This window comes from Muscardinus avellanarius (assembly GCF_963383645.1).
Source record: "Muscardinus avellanarius genome assembly, chromosome: 8".
NCBI lineage: Eukaryota > Metazoa > Chordata > Mammalia > Rodentia > Gliridae > Muscardinus > Muscardinus avellanarius.
Genome location: NC_137794.1, coordinates 2,068,297 through 2,086,769, shown reverse-complemented (window position 1 = coordinate 2,086,769; position 18,473 = coordinate 2,068,297). Strand labels below are relative to the sequence as shown.

At 60.3% G+C, this 18,473-nt stretch overlaps 1 protein-coding gene across 1 annotated transcript; it reads right to left on the bottom strand.

Annotated features, from left to right (window-relative positions):
- Positions 1-1,469: 1,469 nt before the first annotated feature.
- Positions 1,470-13,559, bottom strand: MDFI (MyoD family inhibitor; the record flags this gene model as incomplete). Its single annotated transcript, XM_080700487.1, has 4 exons — positions 1,470-1,729; positions 3,754-3,978; positions 7,046-7,225; positions 13,484-13,559. 4 exons carry the CDS (start codon positions 13,557-13,559, stop codon positions 1,470-1,472), a joined length of 741 nt encoding a protein of 246 aa, XP_080556613.1.
- Between the last annotated feature and the right edge of the window lie 4,914 nt (positions 13,560-18,473).

The following is an 18,473-nucleotide window of genomic DNA, read 5'->3' as shown; positions in this document are numbered from 1 at the left end:
CTTTTCTCTTTCGGCAGAACTGGGGATCAAACCAGGGCCTTGTGCGTGCTAGGTAAGCATTCCACCACTGAGCTACACCCCTATCCCTATTTTTTATTCTTTATTTTTGAAACAGGGTCTCACTGAGTTGCGAAGGGCCTGTCGCTGAGGCTGTCTGCGAACCGCGACCCTCCTGTCTAAACCTCCCAAATGCCAGGATTACAAGCCTGTGCCACCACGCCTGGCTCCTAGCCCTATTTTTATTTTATTTTGAGACAGGGTCTTGCAAAGTTGCCAAGGCCAGCCTTGAATTTTCGATCCTCCTACCTCAGCCTCCTCCTCCTGCATGGCCAGGATTTACGGGTGTCTGCCACCATATCCTGCTCACCTGGCCCTTTTCCCAAGTCCTCTTTGGTCCTTCCAGAACCCTTCTGAGCCACCCAGCTGTGGCTCCGTGTGCCCACAGATCCCCCTGAGCACGCACTTGTCGAGGCCTTCCTCAGGACAGCCCAGGCCCCCTGCCAGACCTCCGGCTTCCCCAGCCCCAGGGCTCATCCTGCGGCCTCTCCATGTCGGAGTCCACACTTCCGGGCGCAGCTCAGCAGTGCCAGTGTGGGTCTGGTCCCGCATACCGAGGGCACTGCACAGATGGCTTCTGAGGCCCCTGCAGGCCTCCTGGGCTTTCCTTTCTCAGGCCCCTGACACGTAGAGACAACTGAGGCTGGGTGTGTGGCCTCCGCGTGAGACATGGGTGCAGACTCAGGCTTGGGGGCACGCCTCTGCCACCAACATGGCCAGCACCCGTGCCTGGGAGCCGCTTCCGGGGAAGAGCGTCAAGATGCTGCCGTCTGAAGATCAGTCAGAACCTGAGCACATACGCTGCTGATTCAGTCTATGCCGAGGAAGTGAACTCTTCCCTCTCTGGGCTGGCGGGAAGAGGGGGGAATGGGTGCCCTTACTTCCCTCCGCAAGCTCGGGGAGGGAAAAGGAAAGGGCAGGAAGCCTTCCCCAGGCGGGAGGAGGGTTCAGGGGACTTGGAGGGCGGGTTGGCTTTTGATGGAAATTAGTCACGAGGCCTGAGAAAAGCTGAGATGGCCAAAATACCTGTAATTACAGCAACAACAGACCCTCCCGCCGCCCCGCACCCCTTCCCTTCCAGTCTTCCCCACGCTGACCCTCTTCCCCAGGTCTGCGCCCAGCCCTGCCCTCTTGGGTCGCCGCAGAGGTAGCCCCCCAGGAAGCCTAGGAAGGGAGCGGGGCGGGGGCAAGGGTCACTTTCACATTTTGCCGTCCTCTAGGCCTGGGGCAGCGGGGCGGCAGGCACCAGGAGCTCTGAGGTAGAGAGGCGCACAGCCCCCCCCCCCCAGCTTTCACAGTGTGTTCCTAGCGCCGCCCTTGGCGCTGTCCCCTGGGGACGCAGTGAGGAGGGCAGGCGTCTTCAGTGGGCCCGGGAGTCTTCCCAGGAGCAGGGGCTCGGAGGCCCCGGCGGCTCAGGAGGAGAAGCAAAGCCCGCAGCACTCCATGCAGATCTCCAGGCAGTCGGCCGACTCGCAGCAGGCGTCCAGGATGCCGCAGTCCAGGTCGCAGGGCAGGTCGCAGTCGGCGCACTCGCCGGAGCCGCAGCCGCAGCAGCAGCAGAGGCAGGAGTCCTCAGAGCTGCAGGAGCCGCAGGTGGCGCAGTCCAGGACGATGTTGCAGAGTGTCAGGAACTCACAGAACAGGCAGGACAGGACGCAGTGCACGCAGCAGTCTGCGGGGGAGAGCAGGCTGTCACGGCCGGGGCAGGAGAGCGGCAGGGGTGCGGGGGCCTGAGGACTGCCATCTTTTTTTGGTTTGTTTTGTTTTTTTCCAGTACTGGGGATGGAACCCAGGGGCATCCTACCTCCGGGCTACACATCCAGACCGATTTTCTTTTTACTCTTTATTTTGAAACAGGGTCTCACTGAGTTGCAGAGGGCCTCACTAAATAGCTGAGGCTGTCCTCCAACCACAATCCTCCAGTCTCAGCCTCCCGAATGCTGGGATGACAAGTGGCACCACCACGCCCAGCTCTCATCGGCTTCATGGGCCAGACCAGTGGCACAGCACGTTTAGCAGCAGCGGGGTCTGAGCCCAGCGCTCTGGGGTGCGGGTCCCTGCTCTGACCACCCTCGGTTTATTTATTTAACGAATACACGGGATGACGACAGGTTCCAGGCAGTGCTCTAAGAGCTGTGTGTGGACGGAGTTCACACAAGCCTCCCACGGCTCTAGGACGTGGGCGGTGGTGCCCCTCACTCCGCAGGTCAAGGAACCGAGGCACTGAGAAGATGACCTGTGTCAAAATGCGTCCAGAATCCCCCGCTCTGCTCAGGCCCGACCTGGCACTGCGCTCCCCGCTCGCCGCCCTTGGCCACCCCCCAAAATAAAGCCAGAGGGTCCTTCAACAACCTCCCACCTAAGCCTGGCGTGGTGGCCCCCACTTGCAATCCCAGCACCTGGGAGGCTGAGACAGGAGGATCGCAGGTTCACGGCCAGCCTCAGCAACTTGTGAGGCCCCCCAAAACTTAGTGAGACCCTATTTATAAAGAATAAAATAGGGCTGGGGGTGTAGTGCAAAGGTAGAACATGCCTGGATTCAATCCACAATATATATGTATTAATAATAATAATAATAATAATAAAACCTCCCACCCATCCGGCCCTCCTGTGCTCAGAACTGCTCAGTGGCTGCCTCGCTAGGAGCAAACACTAAAGTCCCTGCGGTGGCCTCGACCCGCAGGCCCTCGTGGCTGCCCCTCTCTGTCTCCTCTTCCTCCTCTCTCCCTAGAACAGAACCCGGCACATAGATGATGGTACCGAGTCACCACCCGGCTGCCAGGTGCCGCGTGGGGCGGGTGCAATCAGGCAGGCCCGCCCCGTCTAAAGTGTCCCAGCAGGGCCTCTGCCTCAGCCTGAGCTGTTCAGGGTCAACACAGCCCCTGCGTGGCTCGATCCCTGGTCTCACTGAATGGCGATCACCTATCCCTGCCCCTGGGAGCTGTAGGCCGTGGTAAATGAGGGAATACCCCGCCACAAACAAAGCTGCTGGCAGAGGCTGCTCCGTGGGGCGGGAAGGCTCCGAGCACGTTATGTGCAAAGGTGCCTGTAGGCTGCTGTTTGCAGGAGCAGGCTGGGCCCCCCAACGCAGCCGGGGTGAAGGCTGAGCTACAGGCAGCCGTCCCTGTTGACTGGGCATCCCGTGGGGCGGGCGCTGGCTGCTCCGAGCGAGGGTGAGCTGCAGGAGGGAAGGCTGGCAGTGGATGCGGTCCTCCAACCCCGCACCTGCAGCCCGCGCAGGGTCCCCGCAGTCTGCCGAGTGTCCTTTTCCCTGCACAGACAGAGTCCAGTCCTTGAGGAAATTTCCTTTTTCTAGTTTTGTGGTGCTGGGGAATGGAATGTAGGACCTGAGCAGTGCTCTACCACCAAGCTACACCCCAGCCCTTGAGGACAATTCGCGACCCCAGAAACGGAGAGGCCCGTGGCCCCATTCCTCGTGAGAGCAGCTCTGGGAGGGCGGGATGGGGAGCTGAGAGAGTAGATGCACCTCGCTCTACCCAGTATGCTTTGCACAACCGTTCCGGGGTCGGAGTGGGCTTTGGGGGCTGGTTAGCACCCCGGCTCCTGGGCCGCAGCCAGAGATTCTGACCCAGGAGGCCTGGAGAAAGGCTGCGGGCCCACCTTTCCGACGAGAGCTGCAGGCCGGGACCAGCCTTGAGGGCGGGGCCTCAGCGGCCCCCAGGGAGGGCGCCTTACCTTCCTGTGCCTGGAGGGGGATCTGGGAGGCGGTGGACTTGGAGCTGTCTCTGCTCTTCTTGCTGCCCTGGCTGGCCAGGGACGGGTGCGCCTGCAGCTTCTGGTGGGCCCTGGGCCCTCCCACAGCACCGTTGCCCGCCCGCCTGGCGCTGCCCAGCTCTGAGGGGTGGCTGGAGCCATTCGGCAGGAGCGGGGTGCAGCCCAAGGGGCTCCCCTGAGGCTGGCCTGAGGAGATGGAAGAAAGGGTGATGAGGAATTGAGGAGACTGAGGCCCAGAGAGCAGCTGAGGAGCCGGGAGCCACTTCATGAAACTGCAACAGACGAGTCCAGCTCCTGACTCTCAGTCCAGTGCTCATTCTAGAAAGACAGAGGTGCAAGGCCCGGGGAGGGACTCAGAGCTTGGACCCCAATTTCTTGCCCACTCCCCTGCTCTCGGGGTCCGGGTACCTGGCCAGTGGTAAGTAGAGGGTCTGAGGGAGACCACGCAGCGAAGCAGTTAACCTTCCCCGCCGCTCCCAAGCCCCCAGCTGTTTTTGCCCTTGGTGCGCTGGGTGATTTATTGGAAACATCTGTTTGGAGACAAGCGCCTGGCCTGGAATCCAGGGACTCCTCACAGCAGCCCCTCTGTCTCCTGCGCCCTCTCCCTCGGCTCCCCTGCTCAAACCTCAGACTGCCCCACCCTGCCGCTGTGCGCAGCAGGCAGAAAATGTCTGGAGAGGGGCCCTTGGGGTCTGGGTGAAAGAAGGGCAAAGGAAACTGGTGAGAAGACCCCCAAGGCCAGACCCCAGGTCTCCATCCCAGGCTGAGAGCAAAATGTAGCTTTATTATTTATTTATTTATTTATTGTGGTACTGGAGATTGAACCCAGGGGCATTCTACCTCCAAGCTATATTCCCGGCCCTAGTTTTTATTCTTAATTTTGAAACAGGGTCTCACTAAGTTGCAGAGGGCCTCACTGAGTAGCTGAGGCTGGCTGTGAACCTGCGACCCTCTTGTCTCGGCCTCCAAGTACTGGGATGACGAGCGTGCGCCCACGCCCGGCTAGGCTTTAGCTTTATATACAGTACAGGGAAGCTGGTCCTGGAAATCCTCCCCAGTCCCCAATTCCTTCCAGGACCTCCCTCGGGGGAGGCTCCACTGAACGCCCAGTGGCAGAGAGGTGTGGGGTTGGCGGGAGAAGACCAAGTCGGTACACTGGAGCTCGGGGGCCCTCCCAGCTGCTCAGGGGCCCTGAGTCCCAGGCAGGCCACTCTGGCCCTCCAGGAGTTGGGGTCTGCACCCCCAACCTTGAGGGCTGGCCCGTTTGTTTGTTGCTGGTATTGGAGATAGAAGCCCCGGTGTTCTACCTCTAGCTACAGCCCCATCCTGCACCACGCCAGCCACGGTCCTAAGCACTTGCTAATTAGTTAACGTCTCATTGAACCTCTCTAGGGCACAGAATCCTTTTTCCCCCCTTTTTTACTGATGAGGAAACTGAGTCCCGGAGGAGAGGTAAATAAGCTGCCCAAGGTCACAGGGTCTGGAGATGCAGAGGGGGGTCAGGGGCTGGGGTACACGCTGCTGGGAGCACACAGGCACTTCTCGCACAACCAGGAGCTACTGCTCTGCGCAATGACACGCACGGCACAGAGCTGAGAGCTTCTGAATGGGAGCTTCCTCAAGCAACTCGAGAAATCCACTACCATTTCACCAGAAAACTTGGACAGCTGAGCCGGGCGGGTGGCGCACGCCTGTAATCCCTGTACTTGGGAGGCTGCGACAGGAGGATCGCGCAGGTTCGACGCCAGCCTCAGCAACAGTGAGGCCCTGTTTCCAAAAAATATATAAAAATAGGTCTGGGAGTGCAGCCAGGAGGTAGTAGGCCCCTGGGTTCCATCCCGAGTACAAAAAAAAAAAACAACAAAAAAAACTTGAATAGCTAAGAAGTGGGGGAAGGGAGGGTCTGGAGATCAGGAGAAAGGGGCCCAGGACCAAGCTGGGAGCTGGGGCCAGGGAGACGGCTCTGGAGGGGCCCCATGCCCGGAGCCGCTGGCAAGAGGTGTGGCTGGTATCATTATCTGGGAAACAGAGCAACGCTATGAGGTGCCAGGCCTGAATCATCCTGCCACACAGAGGGCGGCTGGGCCGAGGCCTTGGCCGGCGTGGTGCCCCTTGCCCCATAGCCTGGACAGGGACAGCACTGCCAGAGGGCGGGAGCGTGTGGTGAGCCGCTCCCCGGGAGGTGCGAGCAGACAGAGCCTGTCTGTGGCTCTGGATGGGTGGGGCTGAGTCACCGAGCAAACACCCGGCCCACAGACACAGGAGCATCTGTCCCGCTCCCACCAGGACCCCTCCTCGTGGCACAGCACTGACCTCCTTCCCGGCTGGCCGGTGGACATGCCTGGAGGAGGCCTGGGCACGCGCTAGCGAGATGTGCTAAGCCTGGCTCGCAGGGAGCCTCGCTCAGCCCTGATGCCCCGGCCGGAGGTAGCTCCCCGCTCGGCCAGCAGTGCCAGCCGGGCAGGAGCACCGGGCCAGCGGGCCTTGGCCCCCCAGCTTGTGACCAGGGCTGGCGGCTCTCCGCGCCTCGGTGTCCTCGTCTGCAAAATGGAGAGGCAGCTGCCTCATGCCAGGCGGATTTGAAGACAGGAGCTCTTTGAGGAAAGAGAGAAAGTAACACTGCGTCTATGGACTTGAGGCTCTTCCTTTGTTATTATAAAATAGCCCCAGGGTCCCTTCTCCTGCTCTTGAGAGCAGGGGCTGTCCCTCCAGGCTTTCTCACAGACCCCGAGCCAGGCCTTGATGGAGGTAATTTCATACTTTTCTCAAAGAATGGCGCTTCTCTTCTTCTTTTGGCCCTCGGGCTCGGCGAGGTCCCGTCCGGTCCAGCGCTGCCCGAGGTGAGGCCCCTGACTCCTGACCAATGCTGTCTACAGCCCCAGCCTCCCGGGAAGTCACTGTCGCGGACGTCACCGTCCTCCACAGGAGCACAGTGGCCGTGTCCACTGCCCACACCCCAAGGCCCTGGCCAGGAGGGAGTCCCCACGGGTGCCCATGACATTTGCTCTGGTCCTGGGGACTGAACCCAGGGGCACCTGCCTCCAAGTGACACCCCCAGGCCTTCTTAATTTTTATTTGGAAACAGACTCTTGGAAAGTTGCTGAGGTCTCACTAAGTTGCCGAGGTTGACCTCGAACCTGCGATCCTCCCGCCTCAGCCTCTCCAAAGTGCCCGGATCCCAGACCTGCACCACCGAGCGCCCTTAGGGGAACCGCTACATGTTGCCATCCTCACTGGCCTCCCCCAGACTCACATGTCACAGCTTCTGCGGGGACATCGAGGTCAGTGCTGCCCGGGACCTGGGGAGCCCCAGGGTCGTTGCCTTGGGGCATGGGGGGTGCTGCCTCCTCCACGGGGCCCTCCTCTGCCGCTGCTGCCTCAGGGTGAGCAGGTCCTGTTACCTCCAGTCCAGGTAGGAGGGGCAGGGTCTGGGCTAGAGAAAAGCAGAGACTGAGGGTCGCTTCCCTGGCGCCAGCCCCCCATGCCTGGCGAGTCCCCCTCCTGTCCCTGCGCTGCTTCTAGCCCTCACCCGACATGGCAGTGCCAGACTCCTAAAGAGAAAGCCCCACACCACAGCCCAAGTGTGCAGTGTGTGCACCTCTGGGTGTGTGTGCTGTCAGGAGGGGCAGAGGCATGTGGTATAAGGAGGGCAGGAGGCCGGGCGTGGTGGCGCACACTTGTAATCCAGTGCTGGGGAGGCTGAGACAGGAGGATCACAGGCTCAGGGCCAGCCTCAGCTACTTAGCGAGGCTCTCTGCAACTTAGTGAGACCCTGTTTCAAAATAAAGAGTTAAGCCGGGCGTAGGGGCGCACGCTTGTCATCCCAGCATTTGGGAGGCTTTGACAGGAGGACCATGGTTCGCGGACAGCCTCAGCTACTTAGTGAGGTCCTTTGTAACTCAGTGAGACCCTGTTCCAAAATAAAGAATAAAAATTAGGGCTGGGGCTGTAGAATGACCCTGCGTTCCATCCCCAGTAACAAAAAAAGAAAAAGAAAAAAAGAGGAGAGGGGAAGAGACACTGGTCAGTGATGCAGAGACAGGGCCAGGCATGAAGAGGGACCGGGAGAGGGCATCCCAGGGACAGGGGAAGTTAGAGGTAAAGAAAGATGGAAGCCGGGCGGGCGTCGTGGCGCACGCTTGTCATCCCTGCGCTTGGGAGGCGGAGACAGGAGGATTTCGCAGGCTCAAAGCCAGCCGCGCTGGCTTAAGAGACCCTGTTTCCAAATAAAAATATAAAATAGGTCTGGGAGTGTAGCCCGGAGGTAGACGGGTTCCATCCCCAATACCACCAGAGTGAGACGGAGGTCAGAAGGCAAGAGAAAGCCACATGCAGACAGACAGGAGAGAGGCTAGGTGATGCTGGAGAGACAGACGGACAGGCAGAGCGGAGGGAGGGAGAAGGGCGTGCCACACAGGGAGAGCCAAGAGAAAGGGTTCAGAGAGGGCTGGTGAGGGGCCAGGGCCAGGCGGGGCGGGGCGGCAGGCGGAAGGGAGACCAGCAGACAGCGAGCGGGAGCCTGGGAAGAGGTGAACCGCAGCCAGGAGTAATTACAGTGGCTCTGGGCAGGGTGGGCCGGAGGCAGAACCGGAGCCACCTTCCAACCCACAGTGCCCCCATCCTGGGCAGGCTGGCAGGCAGGGAGGCCTGAGGGTGAAGCCAGGGTCACCTCTCAGCAGCAGGCCAGAGGACCCCTGGGGCAGAGCCTCCCGCCTTCCCCTCCCCCACACATACCACACTGGCAGAAGGAGACAGACACCAGACCAAAAGGGCCTGGGGAGACGGAGGGAATCGCCGGGGAGCCCCAAGAGTGCAGGGTGGCCTCCCCACCGCCCTTGGAAGTCTAAGTGCAGTCAGAGGACAGACAGGCTGCCCGGGAGCTGTCGCCACCTGAAAAGAAGGGTGGAGGACGGCACTGGGGAGCCAGCAGCGTGCAGGCGTGTGGGCCTGGGCGTGAGGTCCAGTCCAGTGGCCCCTCTCCCCCCTGGCCCCTGAGGACTCCTGGCTGCAGAAGCCCTGGTCCCTCACGGACCCGTGAAGTCCCGGAGACCTGTATGGGTAGGAGACAACGGGCCCAGTGGCATGCTCGTGCCTGCCCACACCGCAGGCCCGGCCTGCAGTGGGCGGGGGGGGGGCACAGTCGGGTTGCTTCTCATGCCCACAGCTGCTCCAGGGGCAGGGGGTAGGTTCCCTCCAGCCTCAGCCGCTCCTCGGGCCTGCCGAGAGCCCTTCTGCTACCTGGATTAAGGATACAAATGGCTTCTGGAAGCTTCCAGGACAGGAACAAGGGGGTCAGGCAAGAGCCTGGCTTGTGCTGGAGCCTCTCCTAGCCCCCACCCTGGGCGTCAACAGCTCAGACATTGCTGCCAAGGGCCAAGACCAAGTGCGCACAGAGGGAGGCTCCAGCCTTGGGTTCTAACTTCCAGGAAGGGAGGGCCTGCTAAGCTCTGGACTTACCAGGGCCCCAGTCCCTGATCTGGGGTTCCTTTTTTTTGTGGTACTGGGGTTCCTGGAAGCCCTTCTACCTCCTGGGCTACACTCCCAGACCTATTTTTTTTATTTTTGGAAACAGGGTCTCCTAAGCCAGCGGCTGGCTTCGAACCTGCGCGATCCTCCTGTCTCCGCCTCCCAAGCGTGCGCCACCACGCCCAGATGATCCAGGGTTCCTGAACTCTCCCATGTGGTGTAATGAACCAGACCTGAGCAGAACTGGAAGATTCAAATCCTGATTTCTTTCTTTCTTTCTTTCTTTCTTTCTTTCTTTCTTTCTTTCTTTCTTTCGGTATTGAGGATTGAACCCAGGGGCATTCTACCTCTGAGCTACACCTCTAGCCCTATTTTTTATTTTTATTCTTTTTTTTTTTTTTTTTTTTTTGCTGTATTGGGGGTGGAACCAGGGGCATTCTACCTCAGAGACACACCCCTAGCCCTATTTTTATTCTTTATTTTGGAACAGGGTCTTACTGAGTTGCAAAGGGCCTCACTAAGTAGCTGAGGCTGACCATGAACCCGGATCTTCCTGTCTCAGAATCCCAAATGCTGAGATTATATGTGTGTACCACCACTCCCAGCTCTTATTCTTTATTTTGAAACAGGGTCTCGCTAAGTTGCAGAGGGCCTCACTAAGGAGCTGAGGCTGTCCTAGAACCTTGATCCTCCTGTCTCAGCCTCCCGAGTACTGAGATTAGAAGCATGCGCCACCACGCCCTGCTCCCAAGTCCCAGTTTCCATTGTTACCAGCCTGGGCAAGTTACTAGAACTGGAGTTCTGTGTGTAAAGGGTGATCCTAAAACCAGGGTTTTAGGGAGTAAATGAGAGCCCATTTACAACACTCCCGCCACCCACCTGCCCGCCTCTCCGGTTCTCTCCCCTCTCTCCCTCCCTTCCTGCCTGTGCTATTTAGTTTAACATGTATTAAGTACCTACAAGGCTCTCAGCAATATCAAGCACTGGGTGCTCCGGAGGGAGCGAGCAGGTCACTGCTGCGGGTTCCGTCAGGGCGCGCTACCACAGACAGCAGGGGGAAGTTACATCACAGCAAGTATTAGGGAGGTTCAGAGGCGGCCCCTAGTCCAGGGGTGTGTGTGTGTGTGTGTGTGTGTGTGTGTGTGTGTGTGTGTGTGTGTCTAGGAGGCTTCCTAGGGCAGGCCATTCCCACAGGGGTCTGAGACCATGGTCAGTAAAAAAGGGAAATTTCGAGAGGCGTCGGTGTTCACATAAGACATCACTGCGCAGTCAGGGGAGAACATCTCTAAAGACGGTCCCGCAGCGTGTGGCTGTGGAGCCGGCCACGGGAGGGGCGGCCTACGAGGCCCGGAGGGGCCGCAGTGTGGACACACAGCTCACGGGCTGCGGGCCGTGCCTACCTCGGGGTGAGCAGGCGGACGTCCCCCCGACACCTGCTCACGCAGCCATGAACCTGTCCCTGGTAACAACAGCGGCACCTTTTTCTGATTTTGAGCACAAGTGCCCACGCCTGCGCTCCTCCTCCTCCTCCCCCTCGTGTCCCTGTCCACAAGGGCAAAAGACAGAAAGGCACACTGCCCTTCCCAATTTGGGATAAGATTCCATAAATGTCTTGAGTTCTGGAAAGACAGCCAGCCCTGCAGAGAGCAGAAGAGCCATGCTTAAGCCCAAGAGGGAAGGCTTGGACTCCATCCTCAGGAGGACGCAGGAGCGTCCCATGTTCTAGAGTCTGCGGGATTCTGACCATATCTTTCCTGTGGGGGGGCGGGGGATGGAACCCAGGGGCTTTCTACCTCTGGGCCATACCCCCACTTATTTTATTTGGAAACAGGGTCTCCCTGAGTTGCTCAGAGCCTCACGAAGTGGCTTCGAACCTGTAATCCTCCTGTGTCAGCCACCACGCCTGGCTAAGGCTGCCGTCTCTGGAAAGATCACCAGGACGTCTCCGGTTAGAGTGGTGGCTGGACCCCCACACTCAGCCTCTCCTGAGCCTCACATTCAAGGGCTCAGTGGACACCCTCAGTGAAACCAGTGGCCAAGGGCTCCGTGTTCCAGGCAGGCTGACCTGTCCACAGTCCCATCTGACTGACCGTGGCAGCTGTGCTATACTGTCCCTCCTGACCCCTCCTGACCACGCTGGAACCTTCTACCTCTGTCCACAAAGTCCTCTGTGAATCAGCAGTCTCTCCTCCAAGTGGCCCGGCTGCTGAGAACTTGGCGCCCGCGTCCCCTCTTGTAATTATAACTTGGTAGTGAAGTCCTGGCTCCCCGCGGACTCTGCGGCCCTCCGCCCCCTCCTTGGGGGCCGCGGCCCTCCGCTGCCCTGGTGGACACTCTGCACATGCCTGTGGGTGAGCACTGAGCTCTGGAGTCCGGAATGTCCCGGGTCGGGGTAGGAGAGAAGGAGAAAGGTGAGCGCTTGGGGTGCATCTGCCCTTGAACCCCAAGAAGGCCCAAGAAGGGGGAAGGTCTTTGACCCATCACGTGCTAAACGTGACTGGTCATATAGACTCAGACCACCAAGCAGAAGCAGGAGAGGGCCTGGCCTGCCAGCGAGGCTGGGTCGGGTTGGTTTTATTTTAGGTCCGAAGGCTCCAATGCCCCAGGAAATTCAATTTAGAGCCATGTGCAGGAATGTGACGCCCCAGTGCCAAGCAGAAATCTGCTTGCAAGTTAGGGAGTCAGGCTCCTGGGGCTTGGGATGGGTGGGGAGGCAGCCGCTGGGGGAGCCAAGTGTGGGGGGCTTGGCCACCGCCCTGTGTCCCTTGGGGCAGCTGAGGGAGGGCCCAGCTTGCCCCTGGCCGGGGGCAGTGCCATGGCCTAGCCCTCTCTGGGAGCGGGCGGCGGGGGGATCCTGGTCTCAGACCCAGGCATCTGTGGGGTTTTGGCTGGGTCTCCTGCGGTTTGGGCTTCCTGGGCAGCAGGCTCCTTCTCCAGAGGCAGCGCAGAGCAAGGCCTGCAGTTATGAAAGCCCCATTGTCTGCCCAGTCCAGGCTGGGGAGGGGGCTTGCGGGGCACTTGGGGGTCTCAGATTACAGGCCAGGATGAGGCCCACCCAATGGCCCACCCTGGAACCTCCCCAGCCCACTCATCTCCCTGCTGCTGCTGGGGCGAGTGGGTCAGATCAGGGAGGACTCCCCAGAAGGCAAGGTCCCCACTCAGAGCAGGGAGCGAGGGTTAGTGAAGGCGGCGCGGACACAGTGGTCTCATCTGTGTGCTGCTGGCCACAGGCCACATCTCCCCCGCCCTCACTCTGGCCCAGAAGACCCCACGTCACAGCTGTGGGGGCCCATACCAGGGAGCTGGGAGCAGGGACCCTCCCCTCCAAACAGGCAGATAAGGCCCTGGAGGGTGGGCGCGGTGGCTGGCCCATGCAGGGACCCCTGTGGAAGGCAGAGGCCCACCTATCCAGAGAGCCAGAGAGGGAGAGAGGGGAGCGTGCTGGGTGGGAGGGCGACCGTCAGCCCAGGCTAGCCCAGGCCTTCCACTGCGAACTCTGGCCATACTCCTGCACCCCAGAGGCGCCCCCAAAATTCCCTAGTTCCTGCCGTCTCCCGGACCCTTCCTGGACCCTGACTTCCGCTGAGAGCCTCTGCTGGGGTGGAGGGACTAGGTCCCACTCAGGCCCTCTGTGCAGGGCCGGCCTTAGGGAGCGTATTCTCCCAAGTTGGGGAAGGGGTGTTTACCAGCTGTGGACCCCTGGTTGCAGTTGTGTGTGTGTACGTGTGTGTCTCTTGTCTGTTTGTCTGTCCACAGGGTAGGGACAGCAGGGACTGGCCGCAGGGAGGGAAGGAGGAGGGGAGGGGCCGGGTCCTGCAGCCACAGCAGCCACAGCGCAGACAAAAGTTTTCTGGAAGCGCTAGGCGCTGTTGGGCTGGGGGAAGGGGAGGAAGACTCAGACACCGCTCCCTGCCTAAGGCCCCGTAAATATTTACACATTGGGCAGACACGGTTAGGCCGCAAATCCCAGACAGACAGACAGACAGACAGACAGACAGACAGACGGACTCTGTGCGCGCGCGCGCCTTCGGTGTCTGATGTCGGGGCTGTGAGAGTCGGGGCCAATCTGGCCGCGGCGCGGCCCCCGCTCCCACTCTCCTGCGACGCGGGCTTCCCGCCCCCACCCCACCCCACTCCCCGCCGCTCCGGGGGTCCCGGGAGGAAGGGGAGTCTATCCGACCCCTCCCAGCCCCCCGGCCAGCCTGGCCCTCCGCTCCCGGCTCACCTGGGTCCAGGACTGCGCCCGGGGCTCCATGGGGTGCGCCGCGCAGAGGGGGGTGCGGGCCGCCCACCTGGGACATTGGCCCGGGACCTGCGGGGACAGGGCCGGCCTCTCCGGACGCGCCGGCCAGGGGCGGGCTGGGGTGACCCGCGGGCCGGCCGCCGGCTCCGCGCGCCGCGTCCCCGGGCGAGCGCCCCTCCCGCGCGTGCGCCCCCGCCCCTCGCCCCGCCCCGCCGCCCCCTCCCCCGCCGCCGGCCCGACACGTCCGTCCGCGGGCCGGGGCGGACCCCGCAGGAAGCCGCGCGGCCGCTTCCTCTCCGCGGCCCGGCCGCCCCCAGGGCCCCCGGCCCCCCACCCACCCCGCCCGAGCTCGGCGGCTCCGCCAGGGCCGCGCGTCCTCGGCGTCCCGAACTCGGGGAAAGTTGCAGAGGGAGACGGAGGGAGCCGCCTCGGCCCGGTGGTCGCGCCCCCTCCGCGAATCTCGTCGTCCCAAAGATGGAGCGGCCGGCCCCCCGGCCCCCCGTGGTCTGGCTCCGGGACACCGTCCAGCCCGCGGCAGGCTGCCCCCCCGGGGCCCGGCCGGGGCCCGAGCATCCCCCCCGCGGCCGAGCATCCCCCCACGGGTCCCCCCCGCGGCCGAGCATCCCCCCCACGGATCCCCCCCGCGGCCCGAGCATCCCCCCCCGCGGATCCCCCCCGCGGCCCGAGCATCCCCCCCCCGCGGCGCGGGACTCCGGCTGGAGCACCGGCTCGAGGGCGAGGGCGCCCAGGACGGCGCCCCCCCCCCCCGCTGGGGACCCGGCCTCCGGGGCCAGGGTGCGAGCCGCACGTCTGCACTGGGGGCCCGAGGGAGGGGTGCGCAGAGGAACGCCGCGGGGCCCGAGACCCCGGCGGCCGCCCGGGAGACCTCAGGGACGGCGGGCCCCCGGTGGCCACGTGCGGGGGGCCACGTCGCTCGCCGCGGGGGTCGGGCCAGGAGGCGGCTGCGCCCCCCCACCCCCCCCCCGCCGCTCACAGCTCTGGTGGGCCGGCGTGCGGGCCGGGGCGCAGTGGCCCCTGCGGCGTCGCCAGCAGCCTCTGGGCACCCGCAGCCGTCTCCGGTCTCCGGACAGGCCCGCGGCCGTCGGGGGCCCAGGACGCCCGGCGCACGCCCGCCCCTCCGGGCACCCCTGAGTCACGCAGCATTCTCAGGGCTTACCTGAGCCCTCTCCCTGCCCTGTCCCGCATCACACCGCCCCTCCCCGACGTTTCCCAATCTCTGACTCCACGGCCCCCTGAGTCCGCCCAGGACCAACATCTGCTTTTTAGAATTGTAGAAAAAGCTTTCAGTTCACACACACACACACACACACACACACACACACACACACCCGGTGCTCCTTACACGACTGTGCGCAGTGCATCAGTATTCAAAGGGTAAATCTACTTTTAGGTATGGCTATTATACTTGAAAGTTTTTAAAAATTAACACTCAAGCCAGGTGTGGTGGTGGTTAGTGCTTGTAATCCCTGTACTTGGGAGGCTGAGACAGTAGGATCACGGCTCAGCTACTTAGTGAGCCCTTCACAACTTAGTGAGACTCTTTCAAAACAGACTAAAAAATAGGGCTGGGGATATCGCTCAGAGGTACAATGCCCCTGGGTTCAATCTCTAGTACCAAACACACACACACACACACACACACACACACATCAACTCAGCTGGCCGTGGTGGTGCACACTTGTAATCCCAGCATTTGGGAGGCTGAGACAGGAGGATCACGGTTCGCGGAAAGCCTCAGCTACTTAGTGAGGCCCTCTGCAACTCAGTGAGACCCTGTATTTATTTATTTATTTATTTATTTATTTATTTATTTATTTATTTATTTATTTATTTTTGGTGGTACTGGGGTTCCTGGAAACCCTTCTAGCTCCGGGCTACACTCCCAGACTTATTTGTATGCTTTTTTAAATTTGTAAACAGGGTCTCTTAAGCCAGCATAGCTGGCTTTGAACCTGTGCAATCCTCCTGTCTCCACCTCCCAAGCCACGGGGATAAGCTGGCGCCACCACACCCGGCTGAGACCCTGTTTTAAAATAAAGAATAAATATTCCAATGTGATGTATGATTACAATGCACCAATAAAAATAAACTTTAAAAAATTACTAAATAAACAATGAAAAAAAAATAAAAAATAGGGCCGGAGGTGTGGCTCAGAGATAGAATACCCCTGGCTTCAATCTCTAGTACTGCAAAAAAAAAGGGGTCTGGGGGTGTAAGCTCAGACGTACATATAATTCCCCTGAATTCAATCCTCAGTACCGCACACAAAATAAATAAATAAATAAATAAATAAATAAATAAGAACATCATGGAAAATCAGTATCAGGACAGAGCAGGACAGGGCGTACAGAGAAAGGTGATGGGTCTTGGCCTGGGTCTAGAGTTCGGTGCTTTTGGGGGAAGTTCCTGTGCCTTTCTGAGCCGCTGGAAAGATGAGCGCTGGGGTCTTCCAGGTGTAAATTGAAGGCTCCCGTGTTACCTAGGACCAGGACCAGGACCAGGTTGATGTAAGTGGGGCCCTCGCCTGAGACACAAGAGGGTGCCAAGGTACATAATATTTTGTTTTATTTTTGGTCCTGAGGATGGAACCCAGGAGCATTCGACCTCCGAGCTACACCCCCTGCCCTATTTTTAATTCTCTATTTTGAAACAGGGTCTCACTGAGTTGCAGAGGGCCTCACTAAGTAGCTGAGGCTGGCCACAAACCTGGATCCTCCTGTCTCAGCCTCCCGAAGGCTGGGGTTACAATTGTGCACCACCACGCCCGGCTCTCAGCTTGGTTTTTGAAACAGGATCGTGCTAAGGTGCTGAGGGCCTCACTAAATTGCTAAGGCTGCTTGCTAACCTGTGGTCCTCCTGCCTCCGCCTCCCAAGGACTGGGATTGCAAGGCATGCACCCCAGCCCGGCTCCTTTTAATGGCCCTAACAGTCTGGAAAGTTAGCACTGCCTTTTTACAAACGAGGAGGCTGAATCTGGTCAGGGGAGGTGGCTCACCCATGGCCTCGCGTGGGGCAGCCATGACTGGCCCAGCACCTCCGAGGTCAAGTGCCGTGCTTATTGTAACGGCAGGCACGGCCTCCAGCAAGTGGAGACACCTGTGACGGCATCTGAGGTCGCTGAAGATGGAGAATGCCCCTCTGCATCCCCCGGAGCCGTGGGTACTGTGGGAAGGGTAGAAGGAGTGGGGCCTGACCCGGGCCGTGGAGCCCAACCTGCGCCCCGGCGCTGGCGCTGCGGTTCCGAGCTGTCTGAGCCTCCGGGCTCCCTGTGTCCGAGCGTCAGGGACCACCCTGGGTCTCAGGAAGTGTGAGCCGTCCTGTGAGCGCTGCCCGCCGGTCCCCCTGGCAGCACTTCTGTGTGCTGGGCTTCACAGTCAGGAGACAGTCAGGAGGTCAAGCGCCGCCATCCCCACTTCACAGGGGAGCCACCTGGCTCAAGCCCCTCCGCCCTCCACCTACCACTTGCTGCCCTGAAGCCTCCTCCCGAGGTGTAGGGTCGCAGGACCCTCCATTCCAGCTGAGCAGCGCCTGTGTCATTGTTAGTATTATTACTGTTTTGGCAATACAACTTTGTAGCAATGATAACTAAGCCTGTTAATATTTTCGGGACTGTCAGGATTTGACTTTTTTTATTTATTAGAGCAATTAGTTACTTTTTTTTGGGGGGGGTGTGAGTGGTGCTGGGGCTGGAACCCAGGAGCTTTCTACCTCCGAGCTATTCCCCCAGCCCTATTTTATTCTTTATTTTGAAACAGGGTCTCACTGGGTTGCAGAGGGCCTCCCTAAGTAGCTGAGGCTGGCTGTGAACCTGTGATCCTCCTGTCTCAGCCTCCCGGATGCTGGGATGACAAGCGTGCGCCACCACGCCCGGCTTTCTCTAAGTTGTTGCTGGTCTCGCTAAGTTGCTGAGGCTGGCCTCCTACCCCGTCTCAGCCTCCCAAGTCCTGGGAACGATAGACGGGCATTACCGCAGATGTGCTCCGCTCTGTGGCCTGTTTTTTTTTTTTTTTTTTCCTAATGTTTTTTGATCCTGGGAACGGGACCCAGGGGCATTCACACCCCAGCCCTATTTTATTTTTATTTGGAATAGGGTCTCATTAGGTTGATGAGTCTCACTCCTTGCTGAGGCTGGCTTTGAACCCGAGTTCTTCCTGTTTCAGCCTCCCGAGTCCTAGGATTACAAGCCCTTGCCACCGCGGCTCTCAGGCCCTGCTTTACTTGACCGCCTCCCAGCCTTCACCAGCCACGGCTCCGTAGCTTACCCAATGCGGCTCCCCTCGCCTGAGTCTGAGGTCTCCAGGACACAGCGCCATCTTGTCTGCTACACTTCTCTGGCACAACTGGAGCCTGAGTCAGTGCCCATGGCCAGCCCCCTGACTACACGGTCCTCCTCAACCAGAGAGGCGAGTGTTATCCACCTTTCAGATATAAAGAAATGGAGGTCCAGGAGTCGTGACTTGCCCGGATGGAGGCAGCTGCGTGCCGTGCCCGCCTGGCTGCCCAGGGAAGGCTTTGGGCGAGGGCGGGGCTCACTGTGTGGCTGCCAACCTCCCCGCCCGGTGCCGTGGCTCCGAGCCCTGACCTGCACGGCCGCCTCCCGCGCCCATGTGCTCTAGGAGCTGAGGCCAAGACGGGCTGACTCAGCCGTGACCTCCTCGGCGACGGTGACTTCCTACTGCCCCAGGAAATAGGGCATCCTGGCGGCTCTGCCTAGAGGGCCATGCAGAGGTGGAGGAGTCGGGTACCGCCGTGCCGGCCCTCCCTGCCCTGGGCCCCAGGGTGGAGCCTCCACCAGAGTCCCCGCTGCACTTATGGTGGCCATAAATTTCAAACCCCGAATGTGTACCAGTGCTCTAGATGAGAAGGCAGGACACTTTGGGAAAGAAGTCTGGAAGGGCAGGGGGGAAGTGGGAGTGCAGTGCCCTGTGCTGCGCGAATATTCCACAAGCAG